Source organism: Lytechinus pictus, chromosome 2, assembly GCF_037042905.1.
Source record: "Lytechinus pictus isolate F3 Inbred chromosome 2, Lp3.0, whole genome shotgun sequence".
In the NCBI taxonomy this organism is placed as follows: Eukaryota; Metazoa; Echinodermata; class Echinoidea; order Temnopleuroida; family Toxopneustidae; genus Lytechinus; species Lytechinus pictus.
Window position 1 is genome coordinate 48,989,918 of NC_087246.1, and position 27,040 is coordinate 49,016,957.

At 36.4% G+C, this 27,040-nt stretch overlaps 1 protein-coding gene across 1 annotated transcript in view; it reads right to left on the reverse strand.

Annotated features, from left to right (window-relative positions):
* Positions 1-7,355: 7,355 nt before the first annotated feature.
* LOC129278425 (hyalin-like) overlaps positions 7,356-27,040 on the reverse strand; it is a 33,692-nt gene continuing 14,007 nt past the window's right edge. The window contains exons 5-13 of the mRNA XM_064095676.1: positions 26,099-26,347; positions 23,507-23,755; positions 22,492-22,746; positions 21,006-21,254; positions 19,979-20,233; positions 13,815-14,063; positions 13,073-13,318; positions 11,701-11,955; positions 7,356-7,435 (exon numbers count right to left, since the gene is read on the reverse strand). Of these exons, the coding sequence (XP_063951746.1) occupies positions 7,356-7,435; positions 11,701-11,955; positions 13,073-13,318; positions 13,815-14,063; positions 19,979-20,233; positions 21,006-21,254; positions 22,492-22,746; positions 23,507-23,755; positions 26,099-26,347 (2,087 nt within the window). The remainder of the gene's footprint in view (positions 7,436-11,700; positions 11,956-13,072; positions 13,319-13,814; positions 14,064-19,978; positions 20,234-21,005; positions 21,255-22,491; positions 22,747-23,506; positions 23,756-26,098; positions 26,348-27,040) is intronic.

Below are 27,040 nucleotides of genomic sequence, written 5' to 3' on the forward strand. Positions count from 1 at the left end.
AAGGAAGATTGCCCAAAGTGACAATGGACATACCAGCTATTATGTTGATTACAAATGAGCAAGAAGCTGTATTTCCACTTCCATCAGCATAAGTGTAGGTGACTGTTGTTGTTCCTGTAGTAAAGCTATTTCCAGATTGATGACTTGCTTGCACAAGGCTGAAGCTTCCAGAATTATCACTAACATTGGGAGTGTCAAAGAATACTTGTCTGGAAGGAGTGCCTAATTCAACTGTTTGAGTAACGTCCGCAGGGCAAATTACAACAGGTGGTATGTTGTCAGCTGTGAGTTAAGAAGTATGGAAATCAAACATATCTTTCACTCAATATGTATAAACTATAATCCTAAAATATAAAGAAAACTTGCAATATAAGAATATTTTCTAAAAGGAAGAGCATATAGACCAGACAAGAACTGAATATAAATATTCTAATTGTATCATCAGCAGCCTTTATATCCTACAGAATATTACTTAACATTTTCTGATTTTTTGTATCATGGGAATTATTCAACAAATACAATTGAATGAAGCAACAACAAAAAATTACCCAAAAAATTAATGATATATGATAATTGCAAAAGTTGAGTGCCCCCAAGAAACATCATTGCATGTGTATCAGTCCTAAAATTTGTGAACTACATTACATTGTAACAGTAACTCATAACTTATAAATACCAAGATGTCATTCTTTATCAGTAGTTAGTCCAGTCGACATGGATTCAGGGAAAATGGACATAAATTTGGTCACTTACCCACAATTATACACATATTCAAGATTCATAAAACAGTAATTGTGTTATCCAAAGAAAACAAGTGGAACGCCTCTGGCTGTCTCGCCTGCATTACGTGATTCAATATAGCAGCAGTGCTGACTTTGAAAACAGCTATTCAATAACTATTCACAAAAGAAAACACTCATATGATAATAAAATACTATGTCCATTGACCCAACATGACCTGTGACTATGATCATGTGACCTAAGACGTATGCAAAACAATCGTTCATACTTGATTAACCTTATATCTATGTTTCATGAACTACATGTGTAGATCAGGGTGACCAGACGTCCTGTATTTCCCGGGACCATCCCGTATTTTGCACCTTTGTCCCGGCATCCCGACAAACCCTTCCCGGGACGCCTATTTGTCCCGTATTTCAGAATATTGAAAAAAATATAATTAATACATAGAAAAATGAAGAATTTTCATCAAATAACCAACAGATGACGTAACAGAGACAACAATAAAATCTATAGCTATAAACTTTTGAAAGTTCTGCGGTCCGGCTGCGGTCATTTTCTTGCTACCCAATACATTGCAAACTAATATATAGCTACGAAAAAAATTTCTTCGTTCTACACACAAACACATACATGTACCCACCCACAGTCAGAGAGATGCCTGTGTGTGATGCTATGATGTTTCATCTAATTTTAAGTTTGACAATGTTTCATTTTGAAATTTTATTCATTTCTAAAAATTGATAAAATATATTAAGAAAACCCCAAATATCATTAAGATTTTGTTAGATGATTGGATTTTTGTTTGTTTGCTTGAAGTGTGAACTTTTTCCTCTTTCTTTCTTTTCTATCCTTCTTTCTTCATCCTTCTATCCTCCTGCTTGCCTTTTTCTGTTCCATCTTAATTTCCAATCTTTCCTAGCTTTCTTTCCTGATTCTTGCTCTCTCTGGTTCATTTTTCTTTCTTTCCTTCTTTCTGTTATTTTAATTCCTTTTTTAAATTTCCTTTTTTTATTTCCTTCATTCTTTCTTTCCTTCAACTTTTCTTTGCTTCCTCCTCCCTTCATCTCCTTTTTCTTTTTGTTTGTTATCTCCTTCCATTATTTTCATTTTTTTCATTTTCTCCTCCCTTCATTCTTTCCTCCCTCTCTTTCATCCTTTCATCATTTTTCTTTTTTCCCTTCTAATTCTTTTCCCTTATTCTTTCTTTCCCTCCCTCCCTCCCTCCCTTCCTTTCTTCCTCCCTTCCTGTTTTCTTCTTTCTTTCTTTGTTTCTTTCAAAGAATGAAGGAAACATTTTTATTTCCTTCATTCTTTCTTTTTCCCTCCTTTTTATTTCTTTTTTCCTTTCTCCGGTCCTTTCTCTCCTTAATTCTCTCTTTCACACAATTATTCATCTTCCCTTGCTTTCTTTTTCTTTCCTTCTGTATTCATTTAAAAAAATGACGGAAACCTTTCTTCTTTCTTTCATCCTTTTAATTATTCTAACTTTCTTTCTTTTATTTTTTATAATTTTTTCTCCATTTTCCCCTTCATTTTTTTCTTTCTTTCCTCTCAATTCATATCTTTCTTTCATTTCTTTCCTTCATTTTTTCGTTCACCCTCCCTCCCTTTTCTTTATTTTTTTTCACAAGTCTAACGGTGTGTAGCCTTCTTTGATGATTTTTTTTTATTAAGACCTTGGGTGCATGGTATTCTGAAAATTGTCTGAACTTTTCTTGAAACTTTTCTTGTAAGTCAGCAAGATAACAGCTCGCTAAAATTCTCTGAAATTGGTATTCTGAAAATTGTCTTATCTCTGTAAGGACGTCCCCTATTTTATCTCTGACACGCCCAATATTTCATCATCAACCAATCATTAAGCTTGTTACATGCTTAGGTCAACCAATAGAAGAGTCTCTTCTGAAAAATAATGAAGCGCATTGTTGATACCAGGCCTAATTTCCATGCACCCCCGACGCTTATGCTTGTTCGCTTCTGTGCTAAAAATACACGTGGCTCTTCTCAAAGACATATTTTCTCTGAAAAGATTGATCGTCTCGAGCACCAATTTTTAATTGCTGAAAAGTCTACCAATCCGTCATTATAATGTCTTTGGAATGACTCCTTTTGTAAAACATGATGTTCTTGTGGGATGCAGCAAGAAATAATTATTGCAGACGGACAAATATCGCATGCAACAATAAGTTACAATAGCCCCCTACCTCTTGTAAATTTTCTTGTATTTTCCAAGGAAGTTAACAGAACGCAAAGATAAGAGAATTTTCAGAATACCTTTTATCTCGATATGCTATCTTGCGCAAAGGGATATTCATGCACCGTTTTTAATTTTACGCATAATTCTAGCTCTGACATCATACGCGCTCAGCGAAAGTTACAAGAAAAGATACAAGAATTTTCGGAATACGGATTTTATTGTAACTCTAAAGATACAAGAATATTTCTCTTAAGACAAGTTTCAAGAACTAGATCTAACAAGTGGAACGCCTCTTGCAGTCTCGCCTGCATTACGCGATTTAATATAGCAGCATTGCTAACTTTGAAAACTACTATAAAATAATCATTTACAAAAACACCATTCATATAATGACATAATACCACATTCATTGACCATAAATGACATTTGAACGGTGACTTAAGACTTGTCAACTACACCTATGGCCACATTTCATTCACTCTATCCATAAACTTTCAAAACTTCAAAGTTATGATGGCAATTCAACAATTACCCCAACATGGCCTAAGTTTATTGACCTTAACTGACCTTTGACCTTGGTTTTGTGACCTGAAACTCACAGGGGATGTTCAGTGATACTTGTTTACTCTTGTATCCCAAGTTTATGAACTAGATCCATAAACTTTCAGAGTTAGGATGGTAATTTAACAAATACCCCCAACACGGCCAAAGTTAATTGACTCTAAATGACCATTGACCAGGGTCATGTGACCTGAAACTCGCACAGGATATTCAGTGGTACTTGATTAACCTAATGTCCAAGTTTCATGAACTAGATCCATAAATTTTCAAAGTTATGATGGTAATTTAACAAATACCCCCAACATGGCCAAAGTTTATTGACCTTTAATGACCTTTGACCACGGTCATGTGACCTGAAACTCGTACAGGATGTTCAGTGATACTTGATTACTCTTATGTCCAAGTTTTATGAACTAGATCCATAAACTTTCAGAGTTAGGATGGTAATTTAACAAATACCCCCAACACGGCCAAAGTTCATTGACTCTAAATGACCATTGACCAGGGTCATGTGACCTGAAACTCGCACAGGATATTCAGTGGTACTTGATTAACCTAATGTCCAAGTTTCATGAACTAGATCCATAAATTTTTAAAGTTATGATAGTAATTCAACAAATACCCCCAACTTGACCAAAGTTGATTGACTCTAAATGACCTTTGACCTTGGTCATGTGACCTGAAACTCAGGCAGGATGTTTACTAATACTTGATTAACCTTATGTCCAAGTTTCATGAACGAGATCCATACATTTTTAAAGTTATGATAGTAATTCAACAAATACCCCCAACTTGACCAAAGTTGATTGACCCTAAATGACCTTTGACCTTGGTCATGTGACCTGAAACTCGAGCAGGATATTCACTAATACTTGATTAAGCTTATGCCCAAGTTTCATGAACTAGGTCCATATACTTTCTAAGTTATGATGTCATTTCAAAAACTTAACCTTCGGTTAAGATTTTGAAAATAATTCTCCCAACATGGTCTAAGTTCATTGACCCTAAATGACCTTTGACCTTGGTCATGTAACCTGAAACTCAGACAGGATGTTCAGTAGTACTTTATCAACCTTGTGTCCAAGTTTCATGAACTAGGTCCATATACTTTTTAAGTTATGATGTCATTTCAAAAACTTAACCTTAGGTTAAGATTTGATGTTGACGCCGCCGCCGTCGCCGTCGGAAAAGCGGCGCCTATAGTCTCGCTCTGCTATGCAGGCGAGACAAAAACTTTTAAAGTTATGATAACAATTCCACAAATGCCCCCAACATTATCAAAGCTGTTGACCTTAAATGACCTTTGAACTTGGTCATGTGACCTGAAACTTGCACAGGAATACTTGCTCTTATGTCTAAGTTTCACGAACTAGATCCATAAAATTTCAAAGTTATGATGATAATTCCACAAATACCCCCAACATGGTCAAAGTTCGTTGACCCTAAGTGATCTTTGACCTTGGTCATGTGACCTAAAACTCAGGCAGGATTTTCAGTAATACACTATCACCCTTATGTCAAAGTTTTATGAACTAGGTCCAAATACTTTCTAAGTTATGATGACATTTAAAAAACTTATCCTTGGTTAAGATTTCGATATTGATTCCCGCAACATGAACTAAGTTCATTGACCCTAAATGACCTTTGACCTTAGTCATGTGACCTGAAACTCAGGCAGGATGTTCAGTAATTGAAATTAAGATTTCAATATTGACGACGCCGCTGCCGTCGCCGCCAGTCTCGCTCTGATATGCAGGCGAGACAAAAAGAGACAGACGATCAGATGACCAGAAAACATTAGTCAAAATAAACCCCCTATGTTGGGCAATGGCATGAAAACATTGCAACCTGGGGCCCGTTGCATAAAACTTTTTACCTGAGAAAACTCAGGTTGTTTTTACCGGAGTTTTTGCCCTGTGTTAAAGTCAATGGCAGAAATCAGACTAACCTTAGTTTTCAGTTTTTACCAGGGTTTTCTCGGGTAAAAAGTTTTATGCAACAGGCCCCAGGTGGCTTAAATTCGAGGTCCTAAACCACATGAGCAATGTAATCAATTATTTTTTTTTTGTTCAAACTCTCTCTAACAAAATACCTTTATACAAAACTTCAGTATTCTATAGTCAAGTCTACATGAGTTCAGGAAAAAAATAAATAGGTTTTCATCTTTAATTTCTTGATCTAGTATTTTCCTTCCTGCCTCTTTCTGTTTTGACAAAAACATTTTCCGACAGTCTTTTTCAAATCAAGCATGTTAGTCCAGTAGATATGTGAAAAAGATGCTCGAATCTGGCAGAAAGTGTGAAATTTGGCATACAGGGGTATTTTTGGGCGCCGATTTCAAAAATTGCCGGCCCCAAGCGATTTGACCATCGGGTCGGCCGCCATTTTGAAATCCAAAATGGCCGCCATGAAAAATCATTAAATGTAATTTTCTTGAGTTTTTCATGTCATGTGACACTGAAATTTGGCATATAGGGGTATTTTGAGGCACTTATTTCAAATATTGCCGGCCCCCAGCAATTTGACCATTTGGCCGGCGGCAAAATGGCCGCCATCTTGAAATCCAAGATGGCCGCCATAATATATTATTGCAATAATTTTCTCGAGTTTTATATGAAATGCGGTATTGAAATTTGGCATATAGGCTTAATTTGGGGTGCTGATTTAAAAAATTGCCGGCCCCAAGCGATTTGACCATCGGGTCGGCCGCCATTTTGAAATCCAAGATGGCCGCCATGAAAAATCATTAAATGTTGTTTTCTTGAGTTTTTCATGTCATGTGACACTGAAATTTGGCATATAGGGGTATTTTGAGGCACTGATTTCAAATATTGCTGGCCCCCAGCAATTTGACCATTTGGCCGGCGGCAAAATGGCCGCCATCTTGAAATCCAAGATGGCTGCCATGATATATTATTGCAATCATTCTCTCGAGTTTTATATGACCTGCAGTATTGAAATTTGGCATATAGGCTTAATTTGGGATGCTGATTTCAAATATTGCTGGCCCCAAGTGATTTGACCATCGGGTCGGCCGCCATTTTGAAATCCAAGATGGCCGCCATGAGAAATCATTAATGTTATTTTCTTGAGTTTTACATGACGTGTGACACTGAAATTTGGCATATAGGGGTATTTTTAGGCACTGATTTCAAATATTGCCGGCCCCCAGCAATTTGACAATTTGGTCGGCGGCAAAATGGCCGCCATTTTGAAATCCAAGATGGCCGCCATGAAAACTCATTAAATGTCATTTTCTTGAGTTTTACATGATATGTGACACTGAAATTTGGCATATAGGGGTATTTTGAAGCACTGATGTCAAATATTGCCGGCCCCCAGCAATTTGATCTCCAGGTCAGCGACAAAACGGCCGCCATCTTAAAATCCAAGATGGCCGCCATGAAAGATAATTTGCTCAAGTCTTACGTATGGCCTGTAACACTTTAGATTTGGAGAAAAACTTGATCTTTGCATCGTTGATCAATGAAAAGAAGATAATAAATAGATGCTATTTTGAATTCTAATATGGTTACCCAGTTTGAATGATGTACAACATTATAATGGTGAGTAAAACCCATTGTAGGCACTGAAAACAAATCGAACACAAGCACATCTTTGTCCGTTGCAAGGATTACAATACTTTGGCACCCTTAATTGCTGATATAGATGTTACTTAAGTATGAAGCACCATACATACACAAACCAGCTAGCTTCTTCTGCACTTACACATTTGAAGTGGCTTTGGTTGAATAATAACCATCCGGAACAATCATTTTCTGTTGAGAGGCTGTAAATTATTTCTTCATATGATCTGCAGTATTGCACTTTGACATATCGACGGAGTGTGGGGTGCTTATTTAAAATATTGCTGGCCCTCAGTGATCTGATTCCGAGTCAGAAGCAAAATGTCAGCCATCTTGAAATCCAAGATGGCTGCCATGAAAAAAGATCATTGAAAAAATTCACTTTATCTAGTATCACATAACGTATTATTTTAAAGTTTGGCATCTAGGGATATTGAAAATGCCCCCAGTAATCTGTCCAATAGATATGCTGCAAAATGGCCACATCTTGAAATCTAGAGAGGATCTACTGTCATGAAAATTCATCAAAATCATTTTCTTGGTTTTAAATAATTTGAGGCACTGCATTTTAGACATACAGGCAAGTTTTTGGCCTGCTGGTTTGAAAATATTGCTCCAATAATTGCAATATTTTATTACAAATCAACATGAAGAAAACTGCTCCAGACTTGAAGTACTGATGGTTATAGTGGTATGATGATGATGATGAAATTAATATCAATGATGGATGATAATAATACACATTTTATTGTTCAAAATAGAATTCAGTAACAGAAATGCTCCGAAAATTTATTTTGCCCATACCCTGTAGATCGTGAGCCCGGCAGCAATTTAGCAGCGCCACACAGTCAGACGTTGCTCTATCCCTTAAAAAGGGGAGTTCACCCCGGAGAAAAGTTTGTTGTAAAAACAAAAGAAAATATGATATAAAAATGATATAGGTGGATCCATCAAAGATATTAGAATTTTAAGTTTTTGATTTGTGACGTCATATAGGCTACTGTACGAGCAGCTGCCCCATTATGTTGTGTGATATAAAATGCATAAATGGTTCATCATACGTATTTTTTTATCTTTCTGGAGCGGGTGTGAAATCATTTGTTTGTTGATATACCGAGGCTTCAATAAAAACATTTTGATTTTTTTAGGAGGCTACATTTCATTGATTTTGTACTACAAGAAACATGGGGGAACTGCTTGCATCTGACGTCACAAATAGACCAAATGAAATTCCAATAGTTTTTTTAGTATTTGATGGAATTTCCTCAAACCTTCAATATTTTTTCATTATTTATTCTGTTATTGTTTCAATAAACTTTTTGTCAGGTTGAACTTCCCTTTAATTCGTTGACCGCCAAACAGGTTAGAAGGAACTCCCCTCTTTTAAAATCTTTTGGTCTGATGCTGTCGGAGCTTGAACTCCCGATCTCCCGATCGAGAGGCGAACATGCTCCCATTGTCAGATTGTCGAACACACGATGGTTATCCAAAAATGCCAAATTTCAAAATAATAACTACGTTATAATTATGATACTTATATTTTTAATGAATTTTTTTATGGCAGCCATCTTGGATTTCAAGATGGCTGCCATAAATTGGATGAACATTACTGAATTCGAGAGAAGTCTATGGAGATCACAGGGAAATCCCAGTTGTGGGCGATTCCATCAAACTTAAAACACGTGTAGAAAGCAACTCGGACGCAAAAAGAAAGCTTATTTTCTTCTCTTTCGACTGATGATACATATATTTTGATTGCTTGAAAACACTTGGTTATTTACCATCTAATCAAAAGACACATAACATAATTTCACCCAAGACCACAATAATATATGCATGTGCGTAAGCCCGTTTTTATACAGTATTCAATGGGGCTTCAGCAATGTGCCCATACCGCACGTTCCAGGCACAAATTTTGTGTTTCATTTTTAGCCATCGAACCCATGACGATATACATTGTTTAGCTCAAAATTTTACATTTTCTTGTCGAAAAATTATGAATTCCACGATATATAATTTGCAAGAGAATTTCAGTTGTTGAAATCTATCATATGCGATATAGCTCCCATCGTTTTGCCTGTAAAACGGGACATCTACGCAGTTTCAGACTCGTAGCAAGGATTGGCGATAGTACCATGACAAATCTGTGTGGTGAAATAGTGTATTCCATGGAGGGTGAAATCAAGCTCATACAACAACGGTCACCCTTCCCACCCATTGTTCACCTGACATGTATATCTTTCATGCACCCCTATCGACGTGTCTTTATGTATTGGTGATACGCTTAAGTGCACTCGAACGTTTGCAGTGAAAGGGAGAAGAAATTTGAGGTCTTATTTTTCGATATGCATGGCGGCCATCTTGGATTTCAAAATGGCGGCCGACCCGATGGTCAAATCACTTGGGGCCGGCAATATTTAAAATCAGCACCCCGAATTAAGCCTATATACCAAATTTCAATACCGCAGTTCACATAAAACTCGAAAAAATGATTGCAATAATATATCATGGCGGCCATCTTGGATTTCAAGATGGCGGCCATTTTGCCTCTGACCAAATGGTCGAATTGCTGGGGCTGGCAATATTTGAAATCAGTGCCTCAAAATCCCCAAACTGTGCCAAATTTTAGTGTCACATGTCACGTAAAACTCAAGAAAATTACATTAATGATTTCTCTTGGCGGCCATTTTGGATTTCAAAATGGCGGCCGACCCGATGGTCAAATCACTTGGGACCGGCAATATTTGAAATCAGCACCCCGAATTAAGCCTATATGCCAAATTTCAATATCGCAGTTCATATAAAACTCGAGAAAATGATTGCAATAATATATCATGGCGGCCATCTTGGATTTCAAGATGGCGGCCATTTTGCCGCTGGACAAATGGTCAAATTGCTGGGGGCTGGCAATATTCGAAATCAGTGCCTCAAAATACCCATATATGCCAAATTTCAGTGTCACATGCCATGTAAAACTCAAGAAAATGACATTTAATGATTTTTCATGGCGGCCATCTTGGATTTCAAAATGGCGGCCGACCCAATGGTCAAATCGCTTGGGGCCGGCAATTTTTTTAATCAGCACCCCAAATTAAGCCTATGTGCCAAATTTCAGTACCGCGCGCAGTTCATATAAAACTCGAGAAAATGATTGCAATATTATATCATGGCGGCCATCTTGGATTTCAAGATGGCGGCCATTTTGCCGCCGGCCGAATGGTCAAATTGCTGGGGGCCGGCAATATTTGAAATCAGTGCCCCAAAATACCCATATATGCCAAATTTCAGTGTCAGATGCCATGTTAAACTCAAGAAAATGACATTTAATGATTTTTTATGGCGGCCATTTTGGATTTCAAAATGGCGGCCGACCCGATGGTCAAATCGCTTGGGGCCGGCAATTTTTGAAATCAGCACCCAAAAATACCCCTGTATGCCAAATTTCACACTTTCTGCCAGATCCGAGCATCTTGGCCATTTTTTGTCACATAACCGCTCCACTATGTTTCAGAGCATATAAAAAACAAGTGGAGCACCTCTGGCAGTCTCGCCTGCATTACGCGATTCAATACAGCAGCAGTGCTGACTTTGGAAACGACTACAAAATGATAATTCCCAAAAAACGCCATTCATATAATAACATAACACTACGTTCATTTACCCTAAATGACATTTGACCTTGATCAAGTGACCTAAAGACTTGTGCAAGATGAGCAATGATACTGTCCACATTTCATCAACTACATCCATAAAATTTCAAAGTTATGTAACAATTCAACAATTACCCGAACATGGGCAAAGTTCATTAACCTTATTTTTTACCTTTGACTTTGGTCATGTGACCTGAAACTCGCACAGGATGTTCAGTGATACTTGATTATATACTCTCTGTACAAGTTTTATGAACTAGCTTTATAAACTTTCAAAGTTACAATGGAAATTCAACAAATACCCCAAACATGGCCAAACTTCATTGACCCTAAATGATCTTTGACCTTCGTTGTGTAACCTGAAACTCGAGCAGGATGTTCAGCAACATTTTATTACCCTTATATAAGTTTCATGAACTAGGTCTATAGTCTTTCTAAGTTATGACGACATTTCAAAAATTTAACCTTGGGTAAGATTTCGATATTGATTCCCCCAACATGGTCTAAGTTCATTGATCCTTAATGACCTTTGTCTTTGGTCTTGGGACCTGGAACTCCGACAGGACGTTCAGTAATACTTGATTACCCTTAAGTCCAAGTTTCATGAACTAGATTAATATACTTTTTAAGTTATGACATTTAAGAAACTTAACCTTAGGTTAAGTTTTCAATATTGATTCCCCCAACATGGTCTAAGTTCATTGACCCTTTATGACCTTTGACCTTAGTCATGGCACCCGGAACTCCGGTAGGACGTTCAGTAATACTTGATTACCCATATGTCCAAGTTTTGCAAACTAGGTCCATATACTTTCTAAGTTATGTCATTACTAAAACTTAACCTTAGGTTAAGATTTCATTGTTGACGCCGCCACCGTCGTCCAAAAGCGGCGCCTATAGTCTTGCTCTGCTATGCAGGTGAGACAAAAATGTTAAGATTCAAAATTCAAATTACAGGAATTACCTCGTGCTGTTACAGTGACCGAGAAGGAACATAGGGCTGTATTGCCAGAAGGATCTGAGAACTCAATCGTAACATCTGTGGTGCCTAGGGGGAAGATATCCCCATTGTTGTGCGAACGTCTGAGAATATCAGCTTGGCCGGAATTATCGGATGCAAATACAAATGGCCATGCAACCACACTAGATGTAGCACCAAAGTCAATTTCTTCACTGAGTTGAGGGGGGCAGTTTTGAATAATCGGTGGAGTGGTGTCCACTACAACAAAATGGAAATTAGAAAAGAGATTTGGAAAATGATTTGTAAAAATTATAATGCAAATTGTCTTTCTAGCCAAAGTTTATATACATCTCATGTCTCACCATCATATTTCCTCATAGTTACCAGTTAGAATTATCAATAGAAAAGTCTTGTAAATGAAAGAAAGAAGAAAGATAAAGAAAGAAGTAAGAATAAATTACATGAGAAGTAAAGATATTAAATTTGTCAACAAAATTTAAAGAGTCTCTAAACAAATTAAAAAAGCAGTTTTGGGGATCCTCTAGTGTAAACTATATCATACAAACTTTTGCAAGACTGAGTAAAAATCAACATGAAAAACAATACCAAAACGATCCCAAAAGTCATCTGAAATTCAGAAGAAAAAGTATTGTTTTCTCCAAAGTTCCATAACTGTCTGAAATTCAGACGAAAAAGCAATGTGTATTCTCCAAAGGTTCCATATCTGTCTGTGATACGATACATACATACTATACAATAAATTTTTCCTCTTCCATCCATAATTTAATGAAAATATTGTTTTTAACTGATTGTGCACTAAAGCAATAGCATAGTTGAAAAGCGAATATACATGACTAATTGTCAACATATTTAAGTGGTAAGTCAAACAACCAACAATTGAAAACATCTTTCTTTGATCAAATTAGGAATTAATGAAGCAAACAACTTATACATGTAACTATCATTAATTATGACCAACCAGATTACCCAAATGATACTATGGACATACCATATTATCATTTATGTTTTTATTTACCAAACAATTCTAATGTTAATTATATCCAAGTATATCCTAGTTTCGTTAAAATGAAGGCTGATCTCAAGACAATCCTCACAAGTCTTTCAAAAGGCTACCAAGATGTAGCAAAATGCTTACATACCTGGAAAAGTATGGTCACCCTTACCTCCTTCATTTATACAAGGATGATTATTTTCCATTTTTATTGGTCAGGAACACTACTTTTTCATTAAGTTTGGGTCTTGACAAATTTTAATCCCCGGTACAAAGTAACCAACTTTACACATACAAAATATTTTTTTGAAAAGCCACCATGATAAAACAAAACATAAAGAATTGAAGTATCAGTTCTCCTACCTGGATTAACAATGACCAAGAAAGTGCAGGAAGCCTCATTGTTGCTGGCATCTCTGTAAGTGTATGTCACTGTAGTTGATCCCGTGGAAAAGAAAGTTCCAGTCTGAGGTGTAACACTGACCAGAGATACAGTAGAAAGGTCAGTTGCTGTTGCGGTGCCAAAAGTAACTGCTCTACCACTTAACGGCACTTCAACGTTATATACTTCATCAGGCGGACATGTTACTTGTGGAGGTACACGATCCACTGTGTTGGGTAAAACAAAGAAATTTCTATAGTGAACTAATACCTGGCTGGCATACATGTACATTAAATCACTATGTTTTTGAAGTGCATACATGAATACAAGTAATGAATAATAATAACCTCATATTTACCCAGGTTAGCCACTTCAGTTCCGAAAACTGTTCGCCCAGCGGGTCCTGCTTTAACATGATGATTTCATATTTACCCAAGCTTTAGCACGCTAACCCTGATTAGGCAATCTTCCTACCAGGTACCCATTAACTATATATCTGGGTGGAGAGTAGAAATGTTGATAAGTGCACCACAGCAACACCATAGTTGAAGTACTTATTAATGGCTGATTATCAACATACTGAAGTGGCAAGTCAAGCAACCCGCATTTGAAAACATCTATGATAAACTTATGAAATAATAAAGCAGTTACCTGGACATAGCGGTACTTAAAAATATAAGGGATTATGACAAGGAAGATTGCCCAAAGTGACAATGGACATACCAGCAATAATGTTGACTTGAAAGGAGCAAGAAGCTGTATTTCCACTTCCATCAGCATAAGTGTAGGTGACTGTTGTTGTTCCTGTAGTAAAGCTATTTCCAGATTGATGACTTGCTTGCACAAGGCTGAAGCTTCCAGAATTATCACTAACATTGGGAGTGTCAAAGAATACTTGTCTGGAAGGAGTGCCTAATTCAACTGTTTGAGTAACGTCCGCAGGGCAAATTACAACAGGTGGTATGTTGTCAGCTGTGAGTTAAGAAGTATGGAAATCAAACATATCTTTCACTCAATATGTATAAACTATAATCCAAAAATATAAAGAAAACTTGCAATATAAGAATATTTTCTAAAAGGAAGAGCATATAGACCAGACAAGAACTGAATATAAATATTCTAATTGTATCATCAGCAGCCTTTATATCCTACAGAATATTACTTAACATTTTCTGATTTTTTTCATCATGGGAATTATTCAACAAATACAATTGAATAAAGCAACAACAAAAAATTACCCAAAAAATTAATGATATATGATAATTGCAAAAGTTGAGTGCCCCCAAGAAACATCATTGCATGTGTATCAGTCCTAAAATTTGTGAACTACATTACATTATAACAGTAACTCATAACTTATAAATACCAAGATGTCATTCTTTATCAGTAGTTAGTCCAGTCGACATGGATTCAGGGAAAATGGACATAAATTTGGTCAACACTTACCCACAATTATACACATATTCAAGATTCATAAAACAGTAATTGTGTTATCCAAAGAAAACAAGTGGAACGCCTCTGGCTGTCTCGCCTGCATTACGTGATTCAATATAGCAGCAGTGCTGACTTTGAAAACGGCTATTCAATAATTATTCACAAAAGAAAACACTCATATGATAATAAAATACTATGTCCATTGACCCAACATGACCAGTGACTATGATCATGTGACCTAAGACGTATGCAAAACAATCGTTCATACTTGATTAACCTTATATCTATGTTTCATGAACTACATGTGTAGATCAGGGTGACCAGACGTCCTGTATTTCCCGGGACCATCCCGTATTTTGCACCTTTGTCCTGGCATCCCGACAAACCCTTCCCGGGACGCCTATTCGTCCCGTATTTCAGAATATTGAACAAAATATAATTAATACATAGAAAAGTGAAGAATTTTCATCAAATAACCAACAGATGACGTAACAGAGACAACAATAAAATCGATAACTATAAACTTTTGCAAGTTCTGCGGTCCCGCTGCGGTCATTTTCTTGCTACCCAATACATTGCAAACTAATATATAGCTACGAAAAAAAATTCTTCGTTCTACACACAAACACATACATGTACCCAAGCAAAGTCAGAGAGATGCCTGTGTGTGATGCAATGATGTTTCATCTAATTTTAAGTTTGACAATGTTTCACTTTGAAATTTTATTCATTTCTAAAAATTGTTAAAATATATTAAGAAAACCCCAAATATCATTAAGATTTTGTTAGATGATTGGATTTTTGTTTGTTTGCTTGAAGTTTGAACTTTTTCCTCTTTCTTTCTTTTCTATCCTTCTTTCTTCATCCTTCTATCCTCCTGCTTGCCTTTTTCTGTTCCATCTTAATTTCCAATCTTTCCTAGCTTTCTTTCCCAATTCTCGCTCTCTCTGGTTCATTTTTCTTTCTTTCCTTCTTTCTGTTATTTTAATTCCTTTTTTAAATTTCCTTTTTTTATTTCCTTCATTCTTTCTTTCCTTCAACTTTTCTTTGCTTCCTCCTCCCTTCATCTCCTTTTTCTTTTTGTTTGTTATCTCCTTCCATTATTTTCTTTTTTTTCATTTTCTCCTCCCTTCATTCTTTCCTCCCTCTCTTTCATCCTTTCATCCTTTTTCTTTTTTCCCTTCTAATTCTTTTCCCTTATTCTTTCTTTCCCTCCCTCCCTTCCTTTCTTCCTCCCTTCCTGTTTTCTTCTTTCTTTCTTTGTTTCTTTCAAAGAATGAAGGAAACATTTTTATTTCCTTCATTCTTTCTTTTTCCCTCCTTTTCTTTCTTTTTCCTTTCTTCGGTCCTTTCTCTCCTTAATTCTCTCTTTCACACAATTATTCATCTTCCCTTCCTTTCTTTTTCTTTCCTTCTGTATTCATTTTAAAAAATGACGGAAACCTTTCTTCTTTCTTTCATCCTTTTAATTATTCTAACTTTCTTTCTTTTATTTTTTGTAATTTTTTCTCCATTTTCCCCTTCATTTTTTTCTTTCTTTCCTCTCAATTCATATCTTTCTTTCATTTCTTTCCTTCATTTTTTCGTTCACCCTCCCTCCCTTTTCTTTATTTTTTTTCACAAGTCTAACGGTGTGTCGCCGTCTTTGTTTATTTTTTTATTAAGACCTGGGGAGGTATTCTGAAAATTGTCTGAACTTTTCTTGAAAATTTTCTTGTAAGTCAGCAAGATAACAGCTCGCTAAAATTCTCTGAAATTGGTATTCTGAAAATTGTCTTATCTCTGTAAGGACGTCCCCTATTTTATCTCTGACACGCCCAATATTTCATCATCAACCAATCATTAAGCTTGTTACATGCTTAGGTCAACCAATAGAAGAGTCTCTTCTGAAAAATAATGAAGCGCATTGTTGATACGAGGCCTAATTTCCATGCACCCCCGACGCTTATGCTTGTGCGCTTCTGTGCTAAAAATACACGTGGCTCTTCTCAAAGACATATTTTCTCTGAAAAGATTGATCGTCTCGAGCACCAATTTTTAATTGCTGAAAAGTCTACCAATCCGTCATTATAATGTCTTTGGAATGACTCCTTTTGTAAAACATGATGTTCTTGTGGGATGCAGCAAGAAATAATAATATAATTATTGCAGACGGACAAATATCGCATGCAACAATAAGTTACAATAGCCCCCTACCTCTTGTAAATTTTCTTGTATTTTCCAAGGAAGTTAACAGAACGCAAAGATAAGAGAATTTTCAGAATACCTTTTATCTCGATATGTTATCTTGCGCAAAGGGATATTTATGCACCGTTTTTAACTTTACGCATAATTCTAGCTCTGACATCATACGCGCTCAGCGAAAGTTACAAGAAAAGATACAAGAATTTTCGGAATACGGATTTTATTGTAACTCTAAAGATACAAGAATATTTCTCTTAAGACAAGTTTCAAGAACTAGATCTAACAAGTGGAACGCCTCTGGCAGTCTCGCCTGCATTACGCGATTTAATATAGCAGCATTGCTAACTTTGAAACTACTATAAAATAATCATTTACAAAAACACCATTCATATAATGACATAATACCACATTCATTGACCATAAATGACATTTGAACGGTGACTTAAGACTTGTCAACTACAACCATGTCCCCATTTCATTCACTCTATCCATAAACTTTCAAAACTTTCAAAGTTATGATGGCAATTCGACAATTACCCCAACATGGCCTAAGTTTATTGACCTTAACTGACCTTTGACCTTGGTTTTGTGACCTGAAACTCACAGGGGATGTTCAGTGATACTTGATTACTCTTGTATCCCAAGTTTTATGAACTAGATCCATAAACTTTCATAGTTAGGATGGTAATTCAACAAATACCCCCAACATGGCCAAAGTTTATTGACCTTTAATGACCTTTGACCATGGTCATGTGACCTGAAACTCGTACAGGATGTTCAGTGATACTTGATTACTCTTATGTCCAAGTTTTATGAACTAGATCCATAAACTTTCAGAGTTAGGATGGTAATTTAACAAATACCCCCAACACGGCCAAAGTTCATTGACTCTAAATGACCATTGACCAGGGTCATGTGACCTGAAACTCGCACAGTATATTTACTAATACTTGATTAAGTTTATGCCCAAGTTTCATGAACTAGGTCCATATACTTTCTAAGTTATGATGTCATTTCAAAAACTTAACCTTCGGTTAAGATTTTGAAAATAATTCTCCCAACATGGTCTAAGTTCATTGACCCTAAATGACCTTTGACTTTGATCATGTGACCTGAAACTCAGGCAGGATGTTCAGTAGTACTTTATCAACCTTGTGTCCAAGTTTCATGAACTAGGTCCATATACTTTCTAAGTTATGATGTCATTTCAAAAACTTAACCTTAGGTTAAGATTTGATGTTGACGCCGCCGCCGTCGCCGTCGCAAAAGCGGCGCCTATAGTCTCGCTCTGCTATGCAGGCGAGACAAAAACTTTTAAAGTTATGATAACAATTCCACAAATGCCCCCAACATTATCAAAGCTGTTGACCTTAAATGACCTTTGAACTTGGTCATGTGACCTGAAACTTGCACAGGAATACTTGCTCTTATGTCTAAGTTTCACGAACTAGATCCATAAAATTTCAAAGTTATGATGATAATTTCACAAATACCCCCAACATGGTCAAAGTTCCTTGACCCTAAGTGATCTTTGACCTTGGTCATGTGACCTAAAACTCAGGCAGGATTTTCAGTAATACACTATCACCCTTATGTCAAAGTTTTATGAACTAGGTCCAAATACTTTCTAAGTTATGATGACATTTAAAAAACTTATCCTTGGTTAAGATTTCGATATTGATTCCCGCAACATGAACTAAGTTCATTGACCCTAAATGACCTTTGACCTTAGTCATGTGACCTGAAACTCAGGCAGGATGTTCAGTAATTGAAATTAAGATTTCAATGTTGACGACGCCGCTGCCGTCGCCGCCAGTCTCGCTCTGATATGCAGGCGAGACAAAAAGAGACAGACGATCAGATGACCAGAAAACATTAGTCAAAATAAACCCCCTATGTTGGGCAATGGCATGAAAACATTGCAACCTGGTGGCTTAAATTCGAGGTCCTAAATCACATGAGCAACGTAATAATTTATTTTTTTTTGTTCAAACTCTCTCTAACAAAATACCTTTATACAAAACTTCAGTATTCTATAGTCAAGTTTACATGAATTCAGGAAAAAAAGAAATGGGTTTGCATCTTGATCTAGTATTTTCCTTCCTGCCTCTTTCTGTTTTGACAAAAACATTTTCCGACAGTCTTTTTCAAATCAAGCATGTTTCAGAGCATATAAAAAACAAGTGGAGCACCTCTGGCAGTCTCGCCTGCATTACGCGATTCAATATAGCAGCAGTGCTGACTTTGGAAACGACTACAAAATGATAATTAAAAAAAAACGCCATTCATATAATAACATAACACTACGTTCATTTACCCTAAATGACATTTGACCTTGATCAAGTGACCTAAAGACTTGTGCAAGATGAGCAATGATACTGTCCACATTTCATGAACTACATCCATAAAATTTCAAAGTTATGTAACAATTCAACAATTACCCCAACATGGGCGAAGTTCATTAACCTTATTTTTTACCTTTGACTTTGGTCATGTGACCTGAAACTCGCACAGGATGTTCAGTGATACTTGATTATATACTCTCTGTCCAAGTTTTATGAACTAGCTTTATAAACTTTCAAAGTTACAATGGAAATTCAACAAATACCCCAAACATGGCCAAACTTCATTGACCCTAAATGATCTTTGACCTTCGTTGTGTAACCTGAAACTCGGGCAGGATGTTCAGCAACATTTTATTACCCTTATATAAGTTTCATGAACTAGATCTATATACTTTCTAAGTTATGACGACATTTAAGAAATTTAACCTTGGGTAAGATTTCGATATTGATTCCCCCAACATGGTCTCAGTTCATTGATCCTTAATGACCTTTGTCTTTGGTCTTGGGACCTGGAACTCCGACAGGACGTTCAGTAATACTTGATTACCCTTAAGTCCAAGTTTCATGAACTAGATTAATATACTTTTTAAGTTATGACATTTAAGAAACTTAACCTTAGGTTAAGTTTTCAATATTGATTCCCCAACATGGTCTAAGTTCATTGACCCTTTATGACCTTTGACCTTAGTCATGGCACCCGGAACTCCGGTAGGACGTTCAGTAATACTTGATTACCCATATGTCCAAGTTTTGCAAACTAGGTCCATATACCTTCTAAGTTATGTCATTACTAAAACTTAACCTTAGGTTAAGATTTCAATGTTGACGCCGCCACCGTCGTCCAAAAGCGGCGCCTATAGTCTTGCTCTGCTATGCAGGTGAGACAAAAATGTTAAGATTCAAAATTCAAATTACAGGAATTACCTCGTGCTGTTACAGTGACCGAGAAGGAACATAGGGCTGTATTGCCAGAAGGATCTGTGAACTCAATCGTAACAGGTGTGGTGCCTAGGGGGAAGATATCCCCATTGTTGTGCGAACGTCTGAGAATATCAGCTTGGCCGGAATTATCGGATGCAAATACAAATGGCCATGCAACCACACTAGATGTAGCACCAAAGTCAATTTCTTCACTGAGTTGAGGGGGGCAGTTTTGAATAATCGGTGGAGTGGTGTCCACTACAACAAAATGGAAATTAGAATAAAATTTCAAAAAGTTATTCATACAAACTCTAATCTTTCTAGCAAGAGTTTACATATACATTTCATGAATCATCATCATTTTTACTCATATTTACCAATAAGAAATAATCAATTTCATACTTTCATGACTGGAAAAGTCTTTTCAAATATTTCTATTTAAAGAATTAAAGTAGAAAAATAACAAAATACATAAGAAATAACAATGAAAACATAAGAAATATCTAGCTACTGAATTTGTTAAGAATTTCTTAAGAGTCTCTAAACAAAATGAAAGCAATATTGGGGCTCACATAAAGAAGCTAAAATTACCACATAATGGCTCGATAATATCCTACATGTAAGTGCAACACATATAATACATACTATATGCATAACTGAGAAAATATCAACATGAAAAGCGATCCGAAAAGTCATTTCGTATAGGGTATCTAAAATTCAGAAGAAAAAGCATGAGCATTCTCAAAAGTTCATTATATATATGATACGATACATGTAGTGCTTTAATTTTTGGTTATTTCATGACAAAAACTGATTGTGTACCATAGCAACAGCATTACAGCATAGTTATAAAGCTTATCCATGTCCCATTATCAATATATTGAAGTGATAAGTCAAACAACCAGCATGTGAAAACATCTTTCTTGTATAAAATTATGAAATAATGAAGCATATACCTGTATTAGTTCTTAAAATGCAACAATCAGGAATTATGACCAACAAGATTTCACAAAAATGGCAATGGACATACCAGCTATTATGTTGATTGTAAAGGAGCAAGAAGCTATATTTCCGCTTCCATCAGCATAGGTGTAAGTGACTGTTGTTGATCCTGTAGGAAAGCTATTTCCAGATTGATGACTTGCTTGCACAAGGCTGAAGCTTCCAGAATTATCACTAACATTGGGAACGTCAAAGAATACTTGTCCGGAAGAAATGCCTAATTCAACTGTTTGAGTAACGTCCGCAGGGCAAATTACAACAGGTGGTATGTTATCAGCTGCGAGTTAAGAAGTATGAAGATAAAAGTCATGCTGTTAATTGAATATGTATAATACTAAAATATACAGAAAAATTACAATATGTATATTTTGAAACAAAGACAAAATAACTGAACAGACCAAACTCTTTACAAGAACTGAATGTAGAGTCTTCTAAATTTAGCATTATCAGTCTTTACGTCCTACAGAAAATACATATATTTCTCCTGAATTTTGTATTGTTCTAAATACTTACCAGGATGTTATTCTTCATCTGTATTTACTCCAATCAACATGGATTTAGGAAAAATGAACATAAATTTGGACATTTAACCCGAATGATACAATTATTCAAAACCATCATAGAGTTCTTAAGTTATACCCAGAAGACGGACAATAGATGACGCGAAAACACAAACAAACTGCTAGTACACATGTACATGTATGTCTCGCCCACCCCTGACTACATAACATGAATGTTTCCCACAGTAAGTTTGATTTCACAAGAAAATTTTGCAGGTAAACTTAGTCCACCTTCAAATGATCTTCACCTCACCATGTGACCTCTGAAAGTATATGGCAACATAATGTTACCCCTGGTTTCTTCTTTACTAGATTGTAAAGAGAGCAATGGCGGCAAAGCTATTTGTCATAATGAAGTATTGCAAGAGATGTTTACCGTTTTAAATGCAATTAGTTTTTACCTCAGTGATATGCAATGCCACTATAACAAGAATGTTCCCAAAAGTCATCGATCACCCAAGTTCCGTTGGAAAGGGAGCAACAGTTGCAAAGTTATGTGCCACAATAGAGTCTTGCAAATAAACTATAAACAATACCTCAAATGGCATTTGACCTCTCTATGTAAGCCTCTGATAGCATGTTACCCCATGTGTATCTATCACCAGAGTTTGGTGGCTATTGGACTATAAGTTGTCAAGTGAGTCTTGCAGGTAATCTTGAATGTTTGAAATAAAATAACTTTTGACCTTCACATGTGACATTTACATATACACAAAAAAACTTGCATAAATCACTTTTGAAATAATAAAACAATAATATAGGATTTGTATAGCGCACGTATCCACCTTGCTAGGTGCTCAAGGAGCTCCTATATTACCCTGGCTTAGCTAGTCTACCGATCCTGGTGCGCACATAAATAAAGACAAAGTAACTAAAGAGACCAAACACTTTACTAGAACACACTTTTCAACTAAAAATTGTTTTTATGCATCTAAAACTAATTTTTAAGATCACCTTCTGCTGTTACAGTGACCGAGAAGGAACACAGGGCTGTATTGCCAGAAGGATCTGTGAACTCAATCGTAACAGGTGTGCTGCCTACTGTGAAGATATCCCCGTTGTTATGCGAACGTCTGAGAATGTCTACTTGGCCGGAATTATCCGTTGCAAATACAGTTGGCCATCCAACCACGCCAGATGTTGCACCAAAGTCAATTACCACATTGAGTGGAGAAGGGCAGTTTTGAATAACTGGTGGAGTGTTGTCCACTACAAACAAAATGGAAGAGATACAAGAAGTGAATTAAAGCAATCCAATTGAGAATTGTCTTTCCAGCCCAAATTTATAATGTATGTAAATTTCATGAGTAATCATTATTTTTAACAATCAGTATTAATTAATTTACAATTGTTTAATATTGGAATACTGTTGTGTTGTCAATGATTTCTTAAAAAAAAACAATTAAAAAGTAGAAAGGCAAAGAAATATATAATAAAACACATGAAATATATTTGATAATTAAAATCTTTCCAAAAATTAAATTTGTCAAGAATATACTTAAAAGAGAAGATCAAATGAACAAGTAATGATTTGGAAATCTCCTCTAGTGTAACCCATATAACATGTACATGTACTTCATGCATGGCCGAGTAAAAAAAAAAGAAAAACAATTCCCAAAGAGTCATTTCTTGAAGGGCATCTTAATTCTTGAAAGTTCCCTATTTGTCTGTGATATGACACTTGCATATATGATAAATGCAATACATTTTCATAAGTTGAATTAACAATTGTGTTTGAACTGGTTGCCCACCAAAGCTATAACATGGCTGAAGAAGCTTGATTCATGGCTGATCATCAACATAGTAGAATGGTTAGTCCAATGGCCAGCCTTTAAAAACTTGATTTCTTTGTTTGATTAAATTATGGAATTGAATCATATAACTGTATTAGCAGTATTTATAATATCAGGAATTATGACAAGCAGTCTTAATGACAAGACAAATTGCCAAAAAGAGACTATGGACATACCAGCAATAATGTTGACTTGAAATGAGCAAGAAGCTGAATTTTGGCTTCCATCGGTATAGGTGTAGGTGACTGTTGTTGATCCTGTAGGAAAGCTAGCTCCTGGTTGATGACTTGCTTGTACAAGGCTGAAGCTTCCAGAATTATCACTAACATTGGGAACGTCAAAGAATACTTGTCTAGGAGAAGTGCCTATTTCAACTGTTTGAGTAACGTCCAGTGGGCAAATCACAACAGGTGGTATGGTATCAGCTGTGAGTTACAAAAGCAAGAAAGTTATACAAATACAATATACAGGTATGCAAGATTATAAAGCAAAGACAATCACGAAACACTTTATTAGAACTGAACATGTTTCAACAGGTTCAAGGATTCATCAACCTTACATTATACAAACATATTGATATCTATAGACTTTGCTATCTTGAGAATCATTTCATGAACAACTGCATGGCCAGGAGTTAAAATTGGAAAGGGCAGTAATTAAGTGGACACAGAGCATGCCAACACTTACAGAGCGCAATTACCGGAAAGATCTCATGAGGTTTATGACGTGCCAGATGTAAATATGACAATATAAGAGTGGAGAAACTCTTACAGAATCTACAAGTCAACAAGGCCTTTGGACCAGACAATATCTCCAACACTACATGTACATTAAAGCTATTCAGCCTGGGGAAAATAAAACCAATATTTTTACTGACAGGAGTATGAAGGACAGTGAATTGCCAAAAGATAATGGAAAGAGGGTACAACTTCACCAATCTTCAAAATAGGCCATAAGTCTGATCTAAACATCATTCAACCGATATCCCTGGCATGTGTTTGGTGGAACACATGCATGTACTAGACAGACACATTGCAAAGCATGTGACTAATAGAAGTATCTTGGTCAATGCACAGCAAGCATTTAGGAAGTCAAGATCTTGTGAGGTGCAGTTGATATCTAGACTTCACAAACTATGCCAGTTCTAAATGGAGTCCTGCAAGGGATGCTCCTTGGCCCCCATCTTTTCAACCTCTACATAAAACGACCTTGTACAATTGGTTTCGTCAACCCTCAGGCTGTTTGCTGGCAACTGCATTATCAACAAGTTAATAGCTGTCCAGATGATGAAGTTCTTTCCAAACTGACATTAACAATATACTAGACTGGTCAAACAAGTGGGGCATGAAATTCAACTTGTCCAAATGTAAAGTGATGAGAGTCTCCAGAAAGCGCAGGGTGCAACCCTGGCAAGACCAACTATGAGATGATGGGTACCCCCTTAAGCAAATGAGTGCAAGTAACTAGGAATTGTAATCCCAAACAAGTTGAAATTGGATATGCAGTCTAGCAATGCTGCTACAAAGCTACCAAGATGTTGAAATTCCTCTCGGGGAATTTTTCCTCCTGTTCAAGAACTGTGAAAGAGAACCTTTATAAATCCATAGTTCAAGCTCATCTGGAATACGCCAGCTCAATATGGAACCCAGGAACCAAGAACAAGCTCTAGAAAGAGCAGTGAAGAGCAGCATGGTTTGTTCTTGGTGATGTTACCTCTTGATCCAGTGTAACCAAAATGATCTCCACACTCAAATGAGATAATGCAGAAAGTAGACGTTTCACCCAAAGTGTAAATATTCTCCACAGGATGCTTATAATGCAGAGCTGGGCCCTGTCTTACAAAAAGTTACGATTGATCCAATCAATTGCAACTCAATGGAAATCCATCAGTGTCATCATATAAAATGCAAGTTTGCTCAAAATTTTTCTAGATATGAATGTATATCCATAAATTCATTGATTTCTTGACAGTTTGGTGTGTTCTCCTTTGTTTACAAAGGACATTTTACACATTTCCTGTAAAAGAAATTATGACACTGATGGATCAATCATAACTCTTTGTAAGATGGGGCCCAGGATTTCCCCTAGAGGATTACATTCAGAGGAAAGGCACAGGAAGTTGACAGAAACACGGTAAGCAACTAGCCATCGTCCAATATTCACCGACACCATCCGCACAATCCTTCTTTCCCCGAGCTGTTAAACTCTGGAATGACCTTCCTCAAACTACTGTGGACATTGAATCCAGCATGGCCTTTGAATCTGCCATCCACTATTATCAATTCATTGTAAATCCCCTAAATTCGTCATCTTGTTGAGCCCCCTTGCAAGACTTCCAGTCATAGTTCCCAGTGGACGTTTTCAGAAGTGAGGAACGCAATTAAGAAACAAGGGGAGGGGGTGGTGCCTGTAGGGAGCTTTCGATGTTTCATCAATTTGAATTTAAAAGCAAAGATGGAGAAAAATGGGGTAGACACAGGGTGTAGGAAGCAAAGAGGAAAGGTGTTATCGTAATTTTCCTACACAAAGCACTGTAGCAAAATCTATGTATAAAACTTGAGTGAGAGATGAAGTATTGTTTAGGTTCTTATTCTCTTGAGAAAAAAATAATAAGGCGAAACCCAACAAAGTTATCTTTTTTCCCTATTCTCTCTTCACTTTTCCCTTTCTCCTTTATTTCACCTTCCTTCTTTTTTGGGGGGGGGGGTGACATATGACAAGCAGTCTTGATGACTAGAAAGCTATCCAAAATGAGACTATGGACATACCAGTAATAATGTTGATTGCAAATGAGCAAGAAGCTGAATTTTGGCTTGCATCGGTATAGGTGTACGTGACTATTGTTGTTCCCGTAGTAAAGCTATTTCCAGGCTGATGACTGGCTTGTACAAGGCTGAAGCTTCCAGAATCATCAGAAACACTGGGAGAATTAAAAAATACTTGTGTAGAAGCAGTGCCTATTTCTACTGTTTGGGTAATGTCCTGCGGGCAAATCACAACAGGTGGTGTGCTATCAACTGTGGGTGAAGGATAAAAATTAAACAAATATTAATCTGAATAATTCATGTAAAATCTTGACATATGTAGATACAATATATATTCTTATTGTATGCCATGACGCATATCTCATTACAAGATGATGATTTTAGTCTTGTGTCCAAGAAAAAAGTGTGCAGAGAAGAGATTGGTCATCATTTTCCTCAACAGTCACATCTTTTGTCTTAATAACTGTATCCCTTTCCCTATAGATGTTTGAGGTCGAGTAATCTACACGTCAGAAGACTTACAAAACTCCATTCATGTAGAGTCAACTGGAAGTTAAAGGGGAATCCAACCCAAATAAAAACTTGTTATTATAAGGAAAAGAAAATCAGACAAGTTGATAGGTGAAAGTTTGAACAATATGGGACAAACAACAAGAAAGTTATGAATTTTTAAAAGTTGTAAATATTGGTAATCACTATACCCATGGAGAATTCAAATTGGCCGCATATGGGATGTCATAGGTAAGGCAAGGACTACTCTTCCTTGTACTCCAATACATATTATGGCTAAAATGTCATTTTTCCCAAAAGTTTAATTTCAAATTATATTTTTCTTTCATGAGGACATAAAAAAATATACTACCTGGGTTATATTAAGATTGCATGCCCCAGCTAGGGGAATGGGTACTTAGGAGAAAACCACAAATCCCTGATAATAAAGTACAT